General features: G+C 40.8%; 2 protein-coding genes across 4 annotated transcripts in view; both read left to right on the top strand.

Moving 5' to 3' along the window:
- Window positions 1-5,521, top strand: part of pgk1 (phosphoglycerate kinase 1) — a 54,292-nt gene extending 48,771 nt beyond the window's left edge. Inside the window, exons 9-11 of the mRNA XM_034177926.1 lie at window positions 4,208-4,385; window positions 4,595-4,693; window positions 4,831-5,521. Coding sequence (XP_034033817.1) covers window positions 4,208-4,385; window positions 4,595-4,693; window positions 4,831-4,871 — 318 coding nt within the window. The 3' untranslated portion in view covers window positions 4,872-5,521. The remainder of the gene's footprint in view (window positions 1-4,207; window positions 4,386-4,594; window positions 4,694-4,830) is intronic.
- Window positions 5,522-16,510: 10,989 nt separating this feature from the next.
- Window positions 16,511-23,007, top strand: part of amot (angiomotin) — a 151,170-nt gene continuing 144,673 nt past the window's right edge. For all 3 annotated transcript variants that reach the window (XM_034177925.1, XM_034177924.1, XM_034177921.1), the window contains exon 1: window positions 16,511-16,814. The gene's annotated coding sequence lies outside the window, so the exon portion shown is untranslated. The remainder of the gene's footprint in view (window positions 16,815-23,007) is intronic.

The following is a 23,007-nucleotide window of genomic DNA, read 5'->3' as shown; positions in this document are numbered from 1 at the left end:
ATGATCTTTCCACTGGAATAACTGTGTTAAATGAAAACATTTTTTTGGAAAAACCTAATATGTTAGCTTAAGAGTAGTAATCATTTCAAATCTTTCTTAGGGCCCTGTCCCACTGGGGAGAGGATTAATTGTGCATGAATTGAGTATACAGAGTACAGGCGTTCGTTGTCGTCCGCAACAAAAATGGCCAAAAATGACAAATGTCCCAGTATGAATTATGTATATATTAATAATATATAGCGAATATATGATGAACAATCACGGTTGTATAACGCATGTAGTGAGGAAACGGATCAGATGCATTGCTATTATCACGGCAGTATTACGGGTGTATTATGATGCATCGCGCACATGTTGCGCGTGCACAGCACCTGCATTGTGGTCATAAATAAAGCGCACTCGGGCCATCGGCATCACGATTCACACCAACACCACAGCCTCTGGAGCATTTGCTGGACTTGGACAAGTTGATTGGAGTAAAGAAGCAGTGAACAGGGCGAGTGGTGGCGTCAGCGGATTGCATCAGAGCGCAGCTCGTCTGAAAGATTATAACAATAAGTTAAATCTGTTATAAACAGGAATAAATACTGTAACAGCTGCAGAAAAGAAGGAAAAAAACAACTGTTTTATCTAGCCTTGACAATGTAAATAAGTCAAATGATTACCTTTTTAGAAGGCTCAAAATGCTTTCTGCAGCTGGGCCGTGCGTGCACGCTTGCGCGAACAGCTCCAGCTTCCTCTGTGATTCAGGAGGTGATTAGAGCCGTTTTCAACAGGCAATTTGCAGAATAAAATGATTAATCCGCCGCAAAATAATTATTTTATATAGGCAGCATCCAGCACAGAGCGTGTGGCAGCCGGTAGAACAAAGAACGGCGTCCAGCTGTGAACACAGCACATCTGATTTGCATCCGCCGCAAAGCAGATGTAATAAAAACACTTTATTCGTGGCCATTCTGTATGCAGTCGCTACAACTTATTTTAGTTTGTGATGTGGACATGATGGGCACACAAAATATCCGTTTTACACACTGTCCCGGTCCGCTGCCAAGCCACAAATCCCTGTCAGTTGCGGATATCAGCAGATGACGGCAAATATACAGCGCATAGATTGTTTGTGTATGTATGGAGTATGTAAGGCAGATGTCATCCGCAGCCAAAATTTTGTGCAGCTCAGAAATCCTGGTAACGGAAAAACGTGCCTCTGCGGATAATTGTGGATGTGTGCGGTTTTCGACTGACTCATACAAGCATGTTTCAAGGATATTGCGGATGTTAAGCGAATATGAGCCAATTTTGTGCACAATCCATACACAAATCCTCCTAAACACCAGTGGGACTTAGCTCTACCAAGCAGGTAGAGTGGAGCAGTGAGTGTGAAGTCCTCTTTGTTGTTGATACTTGTGTTTTGTGAATCTGCAGCAGACATGTTGTCAAACTAAACTGTTGCATTAGCTACAGGTTATTTATTTTTGTGTTCTGTTTGCAGCCCCCCATATTGCAAAAAAAGAAAAAAATGCATCTACCTGTTGTATTGATGCAGTTGTTTTCCACATTTGCCGGAGTTGTCTTAATATGGAAATATTGTGGCCCCTATCAGCCACCATAGCAGGATTTCACAGAGTGAGTAATAAGACCAGTCATTGGTGAACAAATTTCAGTAAAAACGCTTAGCACACACAGTTGTGCAAGGTATATGCTTACATTCATCATGGACATGAATGTCATGGTAATTTTGGGCTGTTAATGATGTCCTTGAACTTTTCTTTTGTCAGGGTGGAATAAATGTACAGCATACATTATTAATGACCTTAAAAAGCAATAACTGGGTGCACAAGTTTGAATTTATTTCAGTTCTTCTCATCTACACAGGATGTGTGTGTGTGTGTGTGTGTGTGTGTGTGTGTATATATATATATATATATATATATATATATATATATATACACACACAGTGAGGAAAATAAGTATTTGAACACCCTGCGATTTTGCAAGTTCTCCCACTTAGAAATCATGGAGGGGTCTGAAATTTTCATCTTAAGTGCACGTCCACTGTGAGAGACATAATCTAAAAAAAATATATATCCAGAAATCACAGTGTATGATATATATATATCTTTTTTTTTATAATAATTTATTTGTATGTTACTGCTGCAAATAAGTATTTGAACAACTGTGAAAATCAATGTTAATATTTGGTACAGTAGCCTTTGTTTGCAATTACAGAGGTCAAACATTTCGTGTAGTTTTTCACCAGGTTTGCACACACTGCAGCAGGGATTTTGGTCCACTCCTCCATACAGATCTTCTCCAAATCTTTCAGGTTTGGAGTTTCAGCTCCCTCCAAAGATTTTCTATTGAGTTCAGGTCTGGAGACTGGCCAGGCCACTCCAGGACCTTGAAATGCTTCTTACGGAGCCCCTCCTTAGTTGCCCTGGCTGTGTATTTGGGGTCATTGTCATGCTGGAAGACCCAGCCATGACCCATCTTCAATGCTCTTACTGAGGGAAGGAGGTTGTTTGCCAAAATCTCACAATACATGACCACATCCATCCTCCCTTCAATACGGTGTAGTCGTCCTGTCCCCTTTGCAGAAGAGCACTCCCAGAGTATGATGTTTCCACCCCATGCTTCACGGTTGGGATGGTTTTCTTGGGATTGTTCTCATCCTCTAAACATGGTAAGTGGAGTTGATTGCAAAAAACTCTATTCTGTTCTCATCTGACCACATGACCTTCTCCCATGCCTCCTCTGGATCATCCAGATGGTCACTGGTGAACTTCAAACGGGCCTGGACATGTGCTGGCTTGAGCAGTGGGACCTTGCTGCCCTGCAGGATTTTAAACCATGACAGCATCATGTGTTACTAATGTAATCTTTGTGACTGTGGTCCCAGCTCTCTTCAGGTCATTGACCAGGTCCTCCTGTGTAGTTCTGAGCTTTCTCCGAATCATCCTTACCCCACAAAGTGAGATCTTACATGGAATCCCAGACCGAGGGAGATTGACAGTCATCTTGTGATTCTTCCAGTTTCTAATAAATAATCCTAACAATTGTTGTCTTCTACCAAGCTGCTAGCCTGTTGTCCTGTAGTCCATCCCAGCCGTGTGCAGGTCTACAGTTTTGTCTCTGGTGTCCTTAGACAGCTGTTTGGTCTTGGCTATGGTGGACAGGTTGGAGTGTGATTGATTGTGTGAACAGGTGTCTTTTATATAGGTAACAAGTTCAAACAGGTGAGCAGTAGCAGTAACATACAAATAAATTATTTAAAAAATCATACATTCTGATTTCCGGATTTTTTTTTAGATTGTGTCTCTCACAGTGGACGTGCACCTAAGATGAAAATTTCAGACCCCTCCATGATTTCTAAGTGGGAGAACTTGCAAAATCACAGGGTGTTCAAATACTTATTTTCCTCACAGTGTGTGTGTGTGTGTGTGTGTGTGTGTGTGTGTGTGTGTGTGTGTGTGTGTGTGTGTATAATATAATATTAGAATCACTTTTGTTGTTATACTGCCTGAACGGTAACTTTAACTGCATGTGAAATTGCAGTGCTAATGACAGAAATGTCATCAGCAATATGTAAGTACTCTGTCTTGCGTAGTTTGAGAATAGTGTTTTCAGTACATAAAGTTCAGGTAAAACTGTAAAGTTATAGTATGTCATGATTGTTTATTTTGTAAGATAATAAATTATACTTGGCATGAATACGGTTCATGATTGAGATTTAAAACTTGTCCTCTCAAAAGACTGGTTTCATCTCATTCTTGAGAAAAGGAAATGGATAGCATTTAAAATGCTGAATTAGTTTCTTGTTGTGAGTCCAGATCAGTTAGGACATGTAATTTTTCTAAAAGCTCCTACCCTCCACTACACTGTTTAGATGAGCACGAACATAAAACCATATTGCCTTTCACAGTCACATATATTATCTCCAGAAAGGTGATGGGGTTCTCAGGATTTCATAGGCAATGAAGCATCATGGGATGTGAAGGTTCAAAAGCCCTTGGAGAGTGTCTGGCTTGGAAAACCCATCAAATCACAGATGAATCCACATAGAAGTCAATATACAACTTCAGGTCAAAGTTTAAGCTAGCAAAGTGTCTGAATCCCCTACCCCTTCCCATTTTTTTTTTCCTTTGTGTCCTATTGATACTTTTTGTCTTGCATACAGTTCATAATTTTGTCTTGTGACTCTTCTCTGTAGGGTTTGGACTGTGGGCCAGAGAGTTCTAAGCACTATGCAGAGGCTGTGGGGAGGGCCAAACAAATTGTTTGGAATGGCCCTGTTGGTGTTTTTGAGTGGGACAACTTTGCACAAGGCACAAAGAATCTGATGGACAAAGTGGTCGAGGTGACCAAATCAGGCTGCATAACAATCATTGGTAAGACATCAGTCATAATACACAGTTCATCACTTCCCTGATAGAAGCAATTTTTTTTCTGGAAGTATTTTAAAGATTACCTGAAAAAGTTTCCATCACATGTGCAACAAAGCACACCAGAGGAGAGCATCTCAAAGCAACAGCTGATAATATAGCTAATATAAATTTCTAAATGATTATTAATTCATTATGCATGTTTGTGTGTTCAGGTGGGGGTGACACCGCCACCTGCTGTGCTAAGTGGAACACTGAAGACAAGGTCAGCCATGTCAGCACTGGCGGTGGAGCCAGCCTGGAGCTTCTGGAGGGTGAGTGACCCAAAAAATTAAAATAAAGGAAAATCAAAAAGGGGGGAGGGGGGGGGGAGAAGAACCCACAAGTTTTGTTTCCTGAGACTTGAGCTTCATGAGTTGTGGTGATGGTCTGTTTTTGTTCTTGCTCTCAGGTAAAGTTCTGCCCGGCGTGGATGCTCTGAGCAACATATAAATCTCCCATCATCTCCCTGGAGTGCGTGCTTGTGCTTGTGAATGACAGTTTGTCTTTTGCCAGACTTTTGTTTACTCCACAATTGTCTGCAGAAGCGCACGTTCCTTTCTAGCAGCTCTTTACTGTTCGTGTTAAATTTTGATCTGCTGCAGATCAAATAATGCAAACTCTAACCCACAGACATTGAAATTACCTGAAATGGCTTGCTAAATTTGAGATCTAGAGTAAAATTACTATTAAACAGCTGGATGTGGAGGTTGTAGTTTTGCACATGTACCTGCCAGGAAGCTCTGATGGCATACTTTACCGTTAAGCTGCTGAATTAACTGCTGTAACTCTGCAATGTGCTTTTTCCACTGTACTACTGTCACAAATCCTGGTTCTAACGGTGTCTTTTCTCCGCAACCCCTCAGGCACGTTATGCTTTCTGCTCTTGGTGTGAACATGGCTGTAACCTGGATGTGTTGCTGCACCACCTTTGTCAGTGTACATTCGTACTGTAGGGGCTAATGTCTCAGTGCAGCATCTGTGCTGAAACATGCTTTGGGTTTTCTTTTGGTCACATCTATTTCTCCGGTCATAGTGTCCTCTGAGCTGCTCTGATTGATGTCCTTCTGTTCAGATTAATAAAGGGTCTCTGTGTAAAATATACTTGAGTATGTCTTCCAAGGTGTTGCAGTCAAAAATCTACATGCACATTTACTCTGTCACCAGGGTTAAAAAGAAGTCAGCAGGCTTTAGAGCCTTTCTGTCGTGCTCTTACCTTATGGAATATCCTGCCTGTTAATATTAGACAGGCAGCTTCCATTGACTCTGAGGACTAGTCTTAAAACGTATTTTCTGTTGCCTGCCGTTTATTTTAATTCTACTTGCAGACTGAATTTTGTGGTTTTTGATTTTATTTGGATATGAGATCTTTGCTTAATTTTGATTGATTGGAGTTATGTTCAGCACTTTGGTGTTAATGTGAGTGCATGAGTATACTGGTCAAATTGCACATTTTAAATTTAATATTACGATATTTGCCCAAATAATGCATTGTGATGTTAGAACACGGGTAAGACATAATACGAGCGAAGCTCATTCATGGTACACTCTGGCCCAAACAGGAAGTGCCAAAATTTTAATCCACAGTGAAACAGGAAATGAATCAGGTGCCCCCTATTTAAGGATGAAGCCAGCACTTGTTGAACATGCTTTTCTCTTTGAACGCCTGAGGAAAATGGGACGTTCAAGACATTGTTCAAAAGAGCAGCGTAGTTTGATTAAAAAGTTGATTGGAGAGGGGAAAACTTATACGCAGGTGCAAAAAATTATAGGCTGTTCATCTACAGTGATCTCCAATGCTTTAAAATGGACAAAAAAAAAAGACGCGTGGAAGAAAACGGAAAACAACCATCAAAATGGATAGAAGAATAACCAGAATGGCAAAGGCTCACCCATTGATCAGCTCCAGGATGATGAAAGACAGTCTGGAGTTACCTGTAAGTGCTGTGACAGAAGACGCCTGTGTGAAGCTAATTTATTTGCAAGAATCCCCCACAAAGTCCCTCTGTTAAATAAAAGACGTGCAGAAGAGGTTACAATTTGCCAAAGAACACAACTGGCCTAAAGAGAAATGGAGGAATATTTTGTGGACTGATGAGAGTAAAATTGTTGTTTTTGGGTACAAGGGCCGCAGACACTTTGTGAGTCGACCCCCAAACTCTGAATTCAAGCCACAGTTCACAGTGAAGACAGCGAAGCATGGTGGTGCAAGCATCATGATATGGGCATGTTTCTCCTACTATGGTGTTGGGCCTATATATCGCATACCAGGTATCATGGATCAGTTTGGATATGTTTAAGGATATGATTCCTTCTTTATGTTCTCTAATGCCATATAACAACACAGTGCAGAGTAGCTACCTAAACTCTGTAAGTGAGATAGAGTATCTCGTCAATTGTTTTACATCCTCATTGAAGACAACTTTGGATGCTATAGCTCCTCTGAAAAAGAGCTTTAAATCAGAAGTACCTGACTCCGTGGTATAACTCACAAACTCGTAGCTTAAAGCAGATAACCCGTAAGTTGGAGAGGAAATGGCGTCTCACTAATTTAGAAGATCTTCACTTAGCCTGGAAAAAGAGTCTGTTGCTCTATAAAAAAGCCCTCCGTAAAGCTAGGACATCTTTCTACTCATCACTAATTGAAGAAAATAAGAACAACCCCAGGTTTCTTTTCAGCACTGTAGCCAGGCTGACAGAGTCAGAGCTCTATTGAGCTGAGTATTCCATTAACTAGTAATGACTTCATGACTTTCTTTGCTAACAAAATTTTAACTATTAGAGAAAAAAATTACTCATAACCATCCCAAAGACGTATCGTTATCTTTGGCTGCTTTCAGTGATGCCGGTATTTGGTTAGACTCTTTCTCTCTCCGATTGTTCTGTCTGAGTTATTTTCATTAGTTACTTCATCCAAACCATCAACATGTTTATTAGACCCCATTCCTACCAGGTTGCTCAAGGAAGCCCTACCATTATTTAATGCTTCGATCTTAAATATGATCAATCTATCTTTGTTAGTTGGCTATGTACCACAGGCTTTTAAGGTGGCAGTAATTAAACCATTACTTAAAAAGCCATCACTTGACCCAGCTATCTTAGCTAATTATAGGCCAATCTCCAACCTTCCTTTTCTCTCAAAAATTCTTGAAAGGGTAGTTGTAAAACAGCTAACTGATCATCTGCAGAGGAATGGTCTATTTGAAGAGTTTCAGTCAGGTTTTAGAATTCATCATAGTACAGAAACAGCATTAGTGAAGGTTACAAATGATCTTCTTATGGCCTCGGACAGTGGACTCATCTCTGTGCTTGTTCTGTTAGACCTCAGTGCTGCTTTTGATACTGTTGATCATAAAATTTTATTACAGAGATTAAAGCATGCCGTAGGTATTAAAGGCACTGCGCTGCGGTGGTTTGAATCATATTTGTCTAATAGATTACAATTTGTTCATGTAAATGGGGAATCTTCTTCACAGACTAAAGTTAATTATGGAGTTCCACAAGGTTCTGTGCTAGGACCAATTTTATTCACTTTATACATGCTTCCCTTAGGCAGTATTATTAGACGGTATTGCTTAAATTTTCATTGTTACGCAGATGATACCCAGCTTTATCTATCCATGAAGCCAGAGGGGACACACCAATTAGCTAAACTGCAGGATTGTCTTACAGACATAAAGACATGGATGACCTCTAATTTCCTGCTTTTAAACTCAGATAAAACTGAAGTTATTGTACTTGGCCCCACAAATCTTAGAAACATGGTGTCTAACCAGATCCTTACTCTGGATGGCATTACCCTGACCTCTAGTAATACTGTGAGAAATCTTGGAGTCATTTTTGATCAGGATATGTCATTCAAAGCGCATATTAAACAAATATGTAGGACTGCTTTTTTTGCATTTACGCAATATCTTTAAAATTAGAAAGATCTTGTCTCAGAGTGATGCTGAAAAACTAATTCATGCATTTATTTCCTCTAGGCTGGACTATTGTAATTCATTATTATCAGGTTGTCCTAAAAGTTCCCTAAAAAGCCTTCAGTTAATTCAAAATGCTGCAGCTAGAGTACTAACGGGGACTAGTAGGAGAGAGCATATCTCACCCATATTGGCCTCTCTTCATTGGCTTCCTGTTAATTCTAGAATAGAATTTAAAATTCTTCTTCTTACTTATAAGGTTTTGAATAATCAGGTCGCATCTTATCTTAGGGACCTCGTAGTACCATATCACCCCAATAGAGTGCTTCGCTCTCAGACTGCAGGCTTACTTGTAGTTCCTAGGGTTTGTAAGAGTAGAATGGGAGGCAGAGCCTTCAGCTTTCAGGCTCCTCTCCTGTGGAACCAGCTCCCAATTCAGATCAGGGAGACAGACACCCTCTCTACTTTTAAGATTAGGCTTAAAACTTTCCTTTTTGCTAAAGCTTATAGTTAGGGCTGGATCAGGTGACCCTGAACCATCCCTTAGTTATGCTGCTATAGACGTAGACTGCTGGGGGGTTCCCATGATGCACTGTTTCTTTCTCTTTTTGCTCTGTATGCACCACTCTGCATTTAATCATTAGTGATCGATCTCTGCTCCCCTCCACAGCATGTCTTTTTCCTGGTTCTCTCCCTCAGCCCCAACCAGTCCCAGCAGAAGACTGCCCCTCCCTGAGCCTGGTTCTGCTGGAGGTTTCTTCCTGTTAAAAGGGAGTTTTTCCTTCCCACTGTAGCCAAGTGCTTGCTCACAGGGGGTCGTTTTGACCGTTGGGGTTTTACATAATTATTGTATGGCCTTGCCTTACAATATAAGGCGCCTTGGGGCAACTGTTTGTTGTGATTTGGTGCTATATAAAAAAAAATTGATTGATTGATTGATATGTCAAAATACTTGAAGAGGTCATGTTGCCTTATGCTGAAGAGGACATACCCTTGAAATGGGTGTTTCAACAAGACAGTGACCCCAAGCACACTAGTAAACGAGCAAAATCTTGGTTCCAAACCAACAAAATTAATGTTTTGGAGTGGCCTGCCCAATCCCCGGACCTAAATCCAATTGAGAACTTGTGGGGTGACATCAAAAAAGCTGTTTCTGAAGCAAAACCAAAAATGTGAATGAATTGTGGAATGTTGTTAAAGAATCTTGGAGTGGAATAACAGCTGAAAGGTGCCACAAGTTGGTTGACTCCATGCCTCGCAGATGTGAAGAAATCATGAAAAACTGTGGTTATACAACTAAATACTAGTTTAGTGATTCACAGGATTGCTAAAAAAAAAGCAGTTTGAACATAGTAGTTTTGAGTTTGTAGCATCAACAGCAGATGCTACTATTATTGTGAACACCCCCTTTTCTACTTTTTTTTTTTTACTAATAGCCCAATTTCATAGCCTTAAGAGTGTGCATATCATGAATGCTTGGTCTTGTTGGATTTGTGAGAATCTACTGAATCTACTGGTACCTTGTTTCCCATGTAACAATAAGAAATATACTCAAAACCTGGATTAATCTTTTTAGTCACATAGCACTACTATTATTCCAAACACTACTATATGTACAGAAGCCCAGAATTGCTCACATCCTCCGCTAGATGGTGACAAAACCTGCTCAAATGTGCTACAAGGTCTAAACTGTTTATTCATTTCAGATGTTAACTTTTGTTTAAAAAAAAATAAGATGGTCTGACAGCCAAACATCAACTCGTATATAAACAGGTATGTGTCTTTTCAAATCATGTTCACTTATGTTACCTCAGGTGGACTCTAAGCTGTAGAAACATCTCAATGATTATCAGTGGAAACAGGATTCATCTGAGCTCAGTTTTGAGCTTCATGGGAACAGCTGTGAATACTTATGTACATGTGCTTTGTTACATTTTTGGTTTTTAATTCGCAGAAATCTAAAAAAAAAAAATCAGTCATTATGGGGTATTGTGTGTAGAATTTAGGGGAAAAAATGAATTTCATCCATTTTAGAATAAGGCTATAAGATAAACTGTGGAAAAAACAAAGTGCTGTGAATACTTTCTGGATGCACTGTAAATCTACATTATCCAAAAAAAAAAAAAAAATCAGTGGTTTTATTTGTGATAGTGAGCCATAATTATTTCATAAGAACTTTTCAACAGTAAAATATCTAAGCTGACTCAGATCTTAAAATCAAATAACACTTTTAATATTGACTCAGCTCTGCCTCTTACCAGGGCAGCACGTTGCCTTCACAGAAAGAAGGTTGTGGGATCGTATCTTACCTGGGGCCTTTCTGTGTGGTGTTTGCATGTTCTCCTTGTGTTTGTATGGGTTCCCTCTGGGTGCTCCAGCTTCTTAGTGAAGTGGAAACATTAAATTGACCATAAGTCTGTCTCCGTGTGGCGCTATGATGGGCTGATACCCTGGACAAGGTGTACTCCACCTCATGCCTTATACTATACCTATACATACTGCTCAGACAGGCTGCAACTGCCCGCCCCCCCACTATGAACATTAACTGGAGCTGGCAAATATACAAAATTAATAAATGTCTCTCACTACAGCTGTTGAAATGTTAAAATATGAGCAGTGGACATGACTGAATAATCACAATTGTTTGGACAAGCTGTGAAGTTCTGTCTGCTACTACTAGCATGAAATACATTGTTCCCCTCTTGCAATTTTATTTTAAGATGAGCCCACATAATTTTCACTGCTCAAATTTCATCCAGAGAGCTTTACTCTTCATGAAGAGTAGCAGTGCAGTCACAGTACAGCATTACAAAGGATTCTGGACAACTGTAATGATAAACAGTTGGTAATGACTTCTGTTGTTGGGAATGTATTATGATGGTTCTTGTATTGCGATCGTTAAAGTTAAGATGAGTGATTTAAAAATGAAGGAATAACATTCAGCAGAATGAGCGCAATCAATCTGAACTTCCTGAATTCCTGTGCGATGGAACGCACAACACAGACAAGCTGATACATATATTTGTACAATAATCAGGTGTGGCAGGGTGTTCAACATATCACCAACCATAGACCCAGCATCCTGTTGGCAGATCACAGTGATGCCTCATTGGCAGAGGACCTTAACAGTTTCTTTGCCCATTTTGAGGTCCAGCCACCAGAGACAGCTGTCCTCTACCCACCTGCCCACAACAGTCATGCCCTCATGCTGGAGTAACAGCAGGTGAGGTGGGTGTTCAGGGGGGTGAATTCAAGGAAAGCTGTGGGTCCAGACGCCGTCTCAGGTCAGGTGTTGAGGGAATGTGCGGCTCAGTTGGCTGGGGTTTATACAAGCATTTTTAACCAGTCCCTGAGCCAGGCTGCTGTCCCTCCCTGCCTGAAGTCCTCTATTATTGTCCCCCTCCCTAAGAAGACCAAGATCAGTGGTTTGAATGACTATTGCCCAGTGGCACTAACTCCCATCATTATGAAGTGCTTTGAAAAGCTAGTCCGGGCCTACATCACCTCCTGCCTCCTTGTGGGTTCGACCCTCACCAGTTTGCTTATCGTGCTAGCAGGTTCACAGAGGACGCCATTATTACAGCTCTACATGCAGCTCTGTCCCACCTGGAGCAGCAGGGGAGCTACGTTAGGCTGCTCTTCATGGACTTTAACACAGTGTTTAATACCATCCTTCCAAGCAGACTGGTGACTAAGTTGTTGGACCTGGGGGTGTCCCGCTCCATCTGCCCCTGGGTCTTGGACTTCCTCACGGACCGCTGTCAGAGGGTGAGAGTTGGCCCTCACATCTCCTCGGCCATTAGCCTCACCACCAGTTCTTCTCAGGGTTATGTGCTGAGCTCTTTGCTCTACACTCTCTATACCTATGACTGCAAACTCCTCTCACCCCAGCAACGATATCATCAAGTTTGCTGATGACACTACTGTGGTGGAATTCATTTCTGGAGGGGATGAGACTGCCTATAGAGAGGAGGTGCAGTGGCTGTCTGTGTGGTGTAGGGAGAACAACCTGATCCTGAACATCTCAAAGACAAAGGAAATGGTGGTGGACTACAGGAGGAGGAAAACGAACATTCAGCCACTGGTCATTGGTGGGGACTGCGTGGAGAGGGTCTCTGACTTCTGGTTTCTGGGCGTGCACCTGAGGGATGACCTGACTTGGAGCACCAACACCATGGCTACCATCAAGAAGGCACAGCAGAGATTTTACTTCCTTAGGGTTCTCAGGAACAACCATCTTCCACAGAGACTGCTGTTGGCCTTTTATCGCTGCTCTGTAGAGAGCATTCTGACTTACTGTCTGTGTGTGTGGTTTTCCAGCTGCACGGTTGCAGACAGGAAAGCTCTTCAGAGGGTTGTCACCACGGCCCAGAAGATCACCGGCTGTCCCCTGCCTTCACTAGAGGAAGTGTACACTTGTCTTTGCTTCAGGAAGGCAAATGGCATAGTCACGGACCCCTCCCATCCTGGACATCATCTGTTTGAACCGCTGCCATCAGGCAGATGATACAGGTCATTGAAAACAAAAACAAACCGACTGAAAAACAGTTTTGTTGCAAGAGCCATTTATGCACTAAATACCGCTGTATAATAATTTTTTTATGCAATTGCTGCATTGTGTGAGGATGAATTTATGTGTGCTTTTAGTCATAGTTTCATTGTAGTAATTTTAGTGTCATTTTAGGGTTTATTATGTATATATGCATCCTGAGGGGTGATTGAACTTTTAATTTCATTGTGCACATATGCACAATGACAATAAAGACACTCTATTCTTCTTTTCTGTTCTTTTGCACACCTGTATTTTTGTATAATAATTGGACTTTTGCATGCTTGCATATTTGCATAGTAATTAGAATTTTGCACAACTGTATTTTGCACAATAATTCTGCCATGCTGCTCTTTACCACTGTTGTGCTTTTTATTCTTGCTCATTTGTATTTCCCTAGTCTAGTTTATTTAACCCCAGGGACCAACGGAAACCTAATTTCGTATCATGTCATGTAAAAGCATATACTGTATGGTATGACAATGAAAATCCTAGAATGGTCTTGGTTCTGAAGGTGGTGAATACCCTCTTGGTTGCCATGACATGCAAATGTTTACTTGATTGTGTTTTGTGATGGACTGCATTTATACGAGGTCTGTTAGAAAAGTATCGTACCTTTTTATTTTTTTCAAAAACTATACGGATTTGAATCACATGTGATTACATCAGCCAAGCTTGAACCTTCGTGCACATGCGTGAGTTTTTTCACGCCTGTTGGTTGCGTCATTCGCCTGTGGGCAGGCTTTGAGTGAGCACTGCTCCACCCCTCTCGTCGTCGTTTCATTGCGAGGAAATGGCGGAATGATTTGGACTTTTTTTTCCATCAGAATTTTTTCTGAAACTGTTAGAGACAGGCAGCTGGAAACCATTTGAAAAATTTGTCTGGCTTTCGGTGAAAATTTTACGGGCTTCACAGAGAATAAGGAGTGTTACTACAGCTTTAAGGACGGCCCACAATGGCGCATGGCACGCCGCGCTCCTTTAAAGGACAAGTTAGGACATGCCTATCTCGGCTTTCAGTGCTTACCAGTCGAGTGAGTATAAGAGAAATTGTGGAGAGCTGGGCACGTCCCAACTTGTCCTCTGGCACTCCGAAACAGAGGTGTTCCTTTGTCTCGCTTCATCAGTGAATCGGTCGTGACGCACGAAGCCTCCGCGCGGCTTTCCATGACAAAATCTCTTGTTAAAAGTGAAATCTGCCAGAAAATGGCTGATGTCCAGCTCTTGTGATAACCAGAGAAATTGCACACGACGGTCCCGGCTCCACACAGCCATCCGTTTAGAAATGATGTGGTGGTTTCTGCCTCTCGATGGCGGCTCAGAGCGCGGCACACCATGCGCCATTGTGGGCCGTCCTTAAAGCTGTAGTAACACTCCTTATTCTCTGTGAAGCCCGTAAAATTTTCACCGAAAGCAATGAAACAACGACGAGAGGGGTGGAGCAGTGCTCACTCAAAGCCTGCCCACAGGCGAATGACGCAACCGACAGGCCTGGAAAACTCACGCATGCACACGAAGGTTCAAGCTTGGCTGACATAAAAACATATGAATCAAATCCATATAGTTTTTGAAAAAAATAAAAAGGTCCATTACATTTCTAACAGACCTCGTATAGCGCTTTTCCATCTGCATCAGATGCTCAAAGCACTTTACAGATGCCTCACATTCACCCTGATTTTAGGGTGCTGGTGTACTCACTACACACTGGGCCCTTAGTGATTTTCCATTTAGTGATTTTAGGGTGCTGCCATACAAGGTACTCACTACACTCCGAGTGCAACTAGTGGCTTAAGGACCCAAGGGCCCTTAGTGATTTTCCAGTCAGGCCGGGATTTGAACTGAGGATCCTCTGGTCTCAAGCCCAGTGCTTTAACCACTAGACCAGGGGTGGCCAAGTTCGGTCCTCGAGAGCCACATTCCTGAATCCAGGTGTGTTGACGCAGGGAGACAACTAAGAGTGTCAGGAATGTGGCTCTCGAGGACCGAACTTGGCCACCCCTGCACTAGACCATCACCTCCCTTTTGTGTTCACCGACTAACGTTTTTAGCCTGGTACAGAGGAGGCTCATCTTATTTTAGTCAACAAAACTTCAGTGTCTTACTTCAAAAAAGATGGCTATCATATAGTACCACCCCTTGATGGAGGAGGAACGAAGGAGAGACTTGCTGCGGGAGCAGGTGTACCATGTTCTGGGCCTGGAATAATCCATTGTAGATGTTTATGGACACCGACGTCGGGAGCGCTACTCTGGTGCAGCGGACTCAGCCATGTTTGTAGCAGACAGACCAACGACCAACCCAGAAGTAAACAAAACTGTTGCACATTGGAGGCGTTTTTTGGCATTGTCACTTGCAAAGCCGCTATGGCCAAGAAATCATCCACTAACATTAGACAGCTAATCTACAAGATTAGCCGTCAATGTGAAACGGAGCTTATGTGACCAGATAACTTATTTTTGTGGCAGGGATGGCGGTGGGATTCCAACACTGGATTGCTCGCACTTGAGACCAAGACTCTACCAGGTCAGCCAAAGGGGAATTACCCTTTGAGATTGACAGCAAGCAGAGGCCATTTTTCTGTCACAAAGACACATGGGTCTCATTATCGGTCTCATTAACTCTCACAGGTCCCAACCTGATCCTATGGTTCATAATGGACTCTCAATTGACTCTGCATGTGGTTGCATCATTGATCGCAGATTTTAACATATATTTCACTCCCACAATTCAGTCACAAAGCACGATTGGTGTAAACGTAATGATCAAATCAAACTGGAGACTAGCCAAGACTTGTGAGAGTTGACAACATGTCATGGTCTTGTAGGTCTTATATGGGTCTCAGGCCGTGTAAACAGGGCATTAGTATCTGTTGCAACAAAGCCATTTAGTGTAGAAGAGTGAAGTTTAGTCACTGCACAGCACCACCTACTGGCCACGTTTTCCATGTTGCATCAGCAGCTGCCTACAACTAACCTAAAAAGTCACAACTTTTAAGAAATGAGCATACACTGCATTTAGCATTAAATGTTTAGCTACATATTTAACTAAAAATCGCTACAACTAAGCAAAAATTTTTGAATTTAACTATAAAGTGTATGTTGGGTATTTTAAAACCTAATTCACAATAATGTATTACATTAAAAACGTTAGTATAAACTTCTCGTTTTTTTCCACCAAAATAAAAATTTGAGACTTTCCATGAGCACTTGAAGGCAGCACAAGGTTACCGGTCTGTAAAACGTACACAAAAGCCTCTTTGTATTCTTTTCTTTTCCTTCTTATCCCTGGCTTCGTGTTTTGCTTTTTAATTTTTTTTTTTTTTTTTTTTGCTCTTTTAACTCCAAGACTGAGTGGAGACCCAAAAACCGACACAATAGTTTGCTAAACGGAGTCGCCGTTTCCACCAGACTTTGAAAATAGCAGCTAAGCTAACTAAGAAAATGATGAAGCTACTCAAAAGTCGCTGTAAAGTGTTCAAAAATGGCATTTTAAGTTAATTTGATGCCAGAGCAGCACCAGGAGGAGATGGAGGGTATTATTTTCTTGCTCCCCCCCAAAAAACTTTTTTCCTCCAGTTTCCACCGAGGAGGCGTTGAGGGAGTGAAGGAGGAGGAAGGGGGCTGGACTTTTTCGGCGTCCGAGTACGGACCGGGACCTTTCTGCACTTCCTCACACCGCTTCTCTCCTCATCATTAAACATGAAATCCGCCGACAAGGACGAAGACTTTGTGTCCGAGAAGGAGCTGCTGTTCCCGGCGAAAGTACTGAGGAGAACAGGCCGGCAACTGCTGCGTTCACGACTGTAGGACCAGTTTCAGTGCAAATCCAAGATCCGCTTCAGACTCGCAGGAAATGAAGCAAATCTCAGAAAAGGAGGAGAAATGATGAAGAAGAGGGACGAAGAACCGGCAAACTGAACGCGTTCAGGTAAAACCGGTTGCTTGCCGGCATGATTAGAAGTTTGTTTTTTTTTTGTTTTTTGGCGTGTGATGCTGGAGAGTGTGTCGACCATTATATTGAAATTCCTAAAATTATTCTCCAAAGCGAATCTACAACATGATCTAAATTAAATAAAACTATGAAAGCCATCACAAACATGACTTTTACGGCCAGTATTCTTTAAGCAAATCAGGGGATGGATACATGAACATTTCCAAGTCACTGAATATGTGCTGAACTTAATCATTAAGAAATACAAACAGCTTGATACTGCCAGGGAAATCTGTGTGGAGTGGACAGCTCTCCAAAACTGTGCAAGGAGATTAGTGAGGGAAGCCACCAAAACACTCATGACAACACTGATGGAGTTAAACGCTGCTGTGGTTGTGACTGGAGATGCTGTACATAGCTTTTGTATGGTGCTTTTAGGAGTTCCAACTATGTGTCAGAATGGAGGAGAAAATAACCTCTAGATTCCATTGTCCCATGTGCTTTCTGATAAACTGGAGCTACAACTTGTGTTGTTTTTCACAAAATTCTTCTCTGTGCCACTTCACTGTGAACCAAAAGACACACACACAGAGTTCTTCAGTCACAGGCGCTGAATAGTGGTACTCTTTCAGGTTGTTAGGTTGTTACTAGCTGTCTTAATTTAGACCATTATTATATTATTATTAATTTGGTACCGTATATTGATTTGGCACCCGTTGTTATTTAAACCGCACATCACGGTTCATATACAACCCAAACCCTAAATTTTAACCTTGAAATTTGTCAGTTGCCTTCTCTACCACTTCATCACCACGATGTCCCTCTTTGATAATGCAAGATCCTGTGATAATCACAGTAGTTGATTACTGGATGCCATACAAATTCCCTTGTACAACCCCAATTCCAGTGAAGTTGGGACTTTGTGTGAAATGTAAATAAAAACAATACAATGATTTGCAAATCCTCTTCAACCTGTATTCAGTTGAATACACCACAAAGACAAGATATTTAATGTTCAAACTGATAAACTTTTTTGTTTTTGTGCAAATATTTGCTCATTTTGAAATAGATGCCTGCAACACATTTCAAGAAAGCTGGGACAGGGGCAACAAAAGACTGGGAAAGTTGATGAATACTCAAAGAACACCTGTTTGGAACATTCCACAGTTGAACAGGTTAATTGGAAACAGGTGAGTGTCATGATTGGGTGTAAAAGGAGCATCCCCAAAAGGCTCAGGAGTTCACAAGCAAAGATGAGGTGAGGCTCACCACTTTGTGAACAACTGCGTGAAAAAATAGTCCAACAGTTTAAGAAGAATGTTTCTCAATGTTCAATTGCAAGGAATTTAGGGATTCCATCATCTACAGTCCATAATATAATCAGAAGATTCAGAGAATCTGGAGAACTTTCTACACGTAAGTGGCAAGGCCGAAAACAAACATTGAATGCCCGTGACCTTCAATCCCTTAGGCGGCACTGCATTAAAAACTGACATCATTGTGTAAAGGATCTTACTGCGTGGGCTCAGGAACACTTCAGAAAACCATTGTCAGTTAACACAGTTCGTCGCTACATCTACAATGCAAGTTAAAACTCTACCATGCAAAGCGAAAGCCATACATCAACAACATCCAGAAATGCCGTCCAGATTGTTACCAGCACAAAGTTCAAAAGCCAGCATCTGTGATGGTATGGGTGTGTGTTAGCACCCATGGCATGGGCAACTTACACATCTGTGATGGCAGCATCAAATCTGACAGGTAAATCCAGGTTTTGGAGCAACACATGCTGCCATGTAAGCAACATCTTTTTCAGGAACGTCCCTGCTTATTTCAGCAAGACAATGCCAAGCCACATTCTGCACGTGTTACAACAGCATGGCTTCATAGTAAAAGAGTGCGGGTACTAGACTGGCCTGCCTGCAGTCCAGACCTGTCGCCCATTGAAAATGTGTGGTGCATTATGAAGCACAAAATATGACAATGGAGACCCCGGACTGTTGAACAACTGAAATTGAACATCAAGCAAGAATGGGAAAGAATTCAACCTACAAAGCTTCAACAATTCGTGTCCTCAGTTCCCAAACGTTGGTGATGTAGCACAGTGGTAAACATACCACTGTCCCAGCTTTTTTGAAATGTGTTGCAGGCATCTATTTCAAAATGAACAAATATTTGCACAAAAACAATTAACGTTTATCAGTTTGAACATTTTATATCTTGTCTTTGTGGTGTATTCAATTGAATATAGGTTGAAGAGGATTTGCAAATCATTGTATTCTGTTTTTATTTACATTTTACACAACGTCCCAACTTCATTGGAATTGGGGTTGTATAAAAGATATGAAATATGGTTCCATACCTATAGCCACTTTGAATAATTTAATACATTTATCTACATTATATATACTAAGAGACAGCTGTGTTTGTGGGTGTGTATATATCTTTCTGCTGTACAAGTGGCACCTTAGAATTAGAGTATATGTATATATACGGCAAACTAAACTTAGCGCACACATACTTTAACATATGTGTGCTAAATGGTTGGTGTCATACTTTTTTATTCTTTTTCCGTTGAAGTTTATACCTCTTAATTTTTGCAAGTAGCAGTAGCATAGTAGTAGTGATGGTAGTAGTACCAACAGCTTTCTTTTTTTGTGGCAGCTTTAGTCACATCCTAACAGTTCTCTGGAATCCAGGATAGGTGGAAGGTGATAGCTTTGTTGGTGAAGATGAAGTTTTCATTTCAGCCTCTGACACCCGCCTAATCGGCTATTTTAGTCATTAGTAAATTGTTTAGTAATAATTGAGTAGTAATTTTGGACTTAGAACGTTTGAGACAATGTAATGTAGTGTAATATTACAGTATGCATATTATCAACCTATAACACGAATTTGTACCAAGTTACATGAAAGTCCTACCAAAACTGATTTCAGAATGCAGGCACCCAAGCATGAAACTGACAGCATCTAGCTTTGTTAATCAAGGGCCATAACTCTGGTAAAATTAACGCAACTGGAAAGATATGAAAATATGCATATTACCGACCTATAACCAGGACTTGTGCCAAGTTTCATGAAATTCCTCCTAAAAGGGTGAGAGGAGTTGATTACAGAACACTTATACCTTTTTTCGGAGACAGACAGACGGATGGAAATCGCCACAACATAATCCCCCTTTGGGCCTTCGGCTAATGGGGGATAAAAACTAACTGACAGCTCAATTCCTTCTGGAAAGGAAGATGTTTTCAGTCATTTCTGCTTGTTTGTTTGTTTGTTATTACCTTTAATTAGACTAAGCATACAGAAAAAGAATGTCAAAAAGAAAGATCTTCAATCAACATAAAACAGCACAAGTACAGTAAAACCTTTGTAACTGGAATGAGTCAGTGTTCCTTCATTAATTAATTAAATGATTAATCAGTTTGAAAAACAAAATAGATGATGGTGGATCATTTTAGTACCAAATAAAATGCTTGTGCAAATCTGGATAATACAACCTCAAAATAAAGTTGGGAATATATGGAATATGCACATTTAAAAACAAACAAACAACAAGCAAATTTCATTTTATTGTTGACAGTATGAACCAAAGATATTTCATGTTTTGTATTGTCATCTTAATTTAATTGGTTAATCTAGGTCCATTCCTGCGTTTAAGGCCCGCAACACATTCTATAAATGAAATTGAGACGTGGCAATTTATTAAAAATACAAGGATTAAACCCTCACTTTTACAGCCAGTTTTCTTGAGACATGTCAGAGGATGGATACATGTTGCCAAGTCCCTGAATATGTCTTGGACTCATAGACTGTATTTATATGGAAAAAGCCTACATGATGGCACCCATAGGTTTTCTACAGAGACCCGGTGTCACCAACCGAACGATCCTTCCTAAAAATCAGTTTGCCCTGGCTTCACTGTGCATGCGTCATCAGCCGTAGATCACCGATTATCACCTTGTTTCTGCTTAAAACTGCACTCCAGTCATCATCTATCTAGGGACAGATGTCTGAAGCATTTGTACAACAATCATTTCCACATAAATTCAGCATTATTTCATCATAAAAGACAGAGGAAGCGATCAGATCACTGCAGCTGCACGAGCTGCTAGCTGACGCGTTCACTGCACGTCCGTCATTTCAAAGCGTCACCAAATATCACCTTGTTTCTGCTTAAAACTGCACTCCAGTCATCATCTGTCTCAGGGACAGATATCTGAAGCTTTTGTACAACAATCATTTCCACATAAATTCAGCATTCATTGTAAAAGACAGATGAAATGATCAGAGCGGCGCAGCTACACGGGCTGCTAGCTGTTGCGTTCACTGTGCATCCATCATTTCAAAGCGTCACCGAATATCACTTCGTTTTTGCTTAAAACGGCCTTGTTTCTGCTTAGAACTGACTTTAGAATGATTTAAGAGGTTTTACCTTTATCATCTGATGGTTAATAATCCCATTAATCCATTTGATCGCTTTGGGTGAAGAGACTCTTTCTCAGATGAGTTGCTGAGCTCTGAAATGACGGATGCGCAGGGGAGGCAGGGTGGACCAATTTTTAATGTGGACCGTTTGGTCTGCGACACCGGGACACTTAACCCCAGTTTGGATGTTTATTAAATCATATTTTTGGGTACTGCGTGATGGTTCTCCTAATGGTTTGCTTTGTTGTAGACATTAAAACTTATGAGCCACTTATTTTCTCAGTAATCATGCATTAAGTGGACCTAATGGTTGAAGCTATTAACAGCTGCTAAAAGTGCTGATGGCGTTAGCATAAAACATTAAATCTGACAAAAATTTCACTCAGCACGAATATTACAGGAGAAAGGTCTTAGATAATATGTTAGGATGTTTCCTCAAACAACAAGCTGCATTATTCCAGGTGTTTGTAATAAAATACTCCAAACAAACAGATGTTACTAAGAGGGCTCCCATCCAAGTATTAATTGGGACAGGTACAGCAAACAAATACTGATGTAAATACAAAATTGCTCCCCCAGTTTCCATGGGAATGGCTACAATTAAAGATAAAAGTCTTAACTTTCCAATAATATTCATTATTTTACTATCAACTTGAATATACTACAGTACAAAGCTAAAATAACAGCAACTTTATCGCTGCCCAACCGTTTATGGGCCTGAGCTGACTGCTTCACCAGCTGTGTTTGTCAGCAGATATGCATCATTTAGCTGTGTTTTGTTTTTAGAGTTTTATGTTTGGGCTTTCCCAAGTGAAATTTTCCAAGTACAGTGTGTGACTCCCTGAAGTTGTGGCTGTGGTTTTGGGACACTGTTGTATTAAACCTCTTAGACGTACTCTGGTATTTTATCCCCACATGTGCATTCTGTAATCTGCTTAATCTGAGATTTTCATCAGTTTGTACACGGTTCATGGTCGTATGAGTTTATCCAACATGCCGGTTAACAAAGACTTGCTGTGTAAGCACAAGTGGTAAGCTTCAATGGTTTCAGATGAAGTCCACCCTGAAGAAGAAAATGTTGCACTTCCTTGACTGGCCATTTGAGGTTGCCTCCAAAACAGAGCACATTTCCCATTTCCATTAATATGTCCAATTTTAGAGCAGAAATAATCATGTTTATAGTCTTGTACAAAAAATCATTTTTGTCTCTATAGATTTTGTACAGATCATGGATCAACTGTGATCTGTTTTTCACCACTAGTACTAGGGGTGAATTTTTTTCTAATATCTTCACTTAAGATGTATTAAGCATTAAAGTTATGCATAATTAGGGAAGTGGTCACTTAAATGGTAGCTCGTTGAGCAGAGCCCGACTCATAGGGTTGCTGCTCAGTGGCGGCCGTTAGTTGTTGTAGAGGTTCAGTGTCTGTCGTTTTGAATCATTATTATTATCACAAACACCTGGAATAATATGGCTTGTTATGTGATAAGATGTCCTAATGGATCATTTAAGACGTTAGTAGTTTTAGCAGCTAATAGTTTTGACATGGCCAGCTTGATCCATTAGGTCCCATTAATGCATGATTACTGAGAAAATAAGCAGCTCATAACTGGTGTGGATTTTATCAGATATGCTCAGAAGAAGTGAAATTAAAGGCAACTATATCAGCAATAATTACATAAAGTTTCAGCTGAATGAACAATTCAGAATATGTATAAAAACTATACGGGTACCGATGGGGTCCAAGTGAATAGGCTTAAA

The sequence above is a fragment of the Thalassophryne amazonica genome, chromosome 9 (genome assembly GCF_902500255.1).
Source record: "Thalassophryne amazonica chromosome 9, fThaAma1.1, whole genome shotgun sequence".
Lineage (NCBI taxonomy): Eukaryota > Metazoa > Chordata > Actinopteri > Batrachoidiformes > Batrachoididae > Thalassophryne > Thalassophryne amazonica.
Note: the sequence above shows the minus strand (reverse complement) of the source record. Positions and strands in the feature narration are given on the sequence as shown.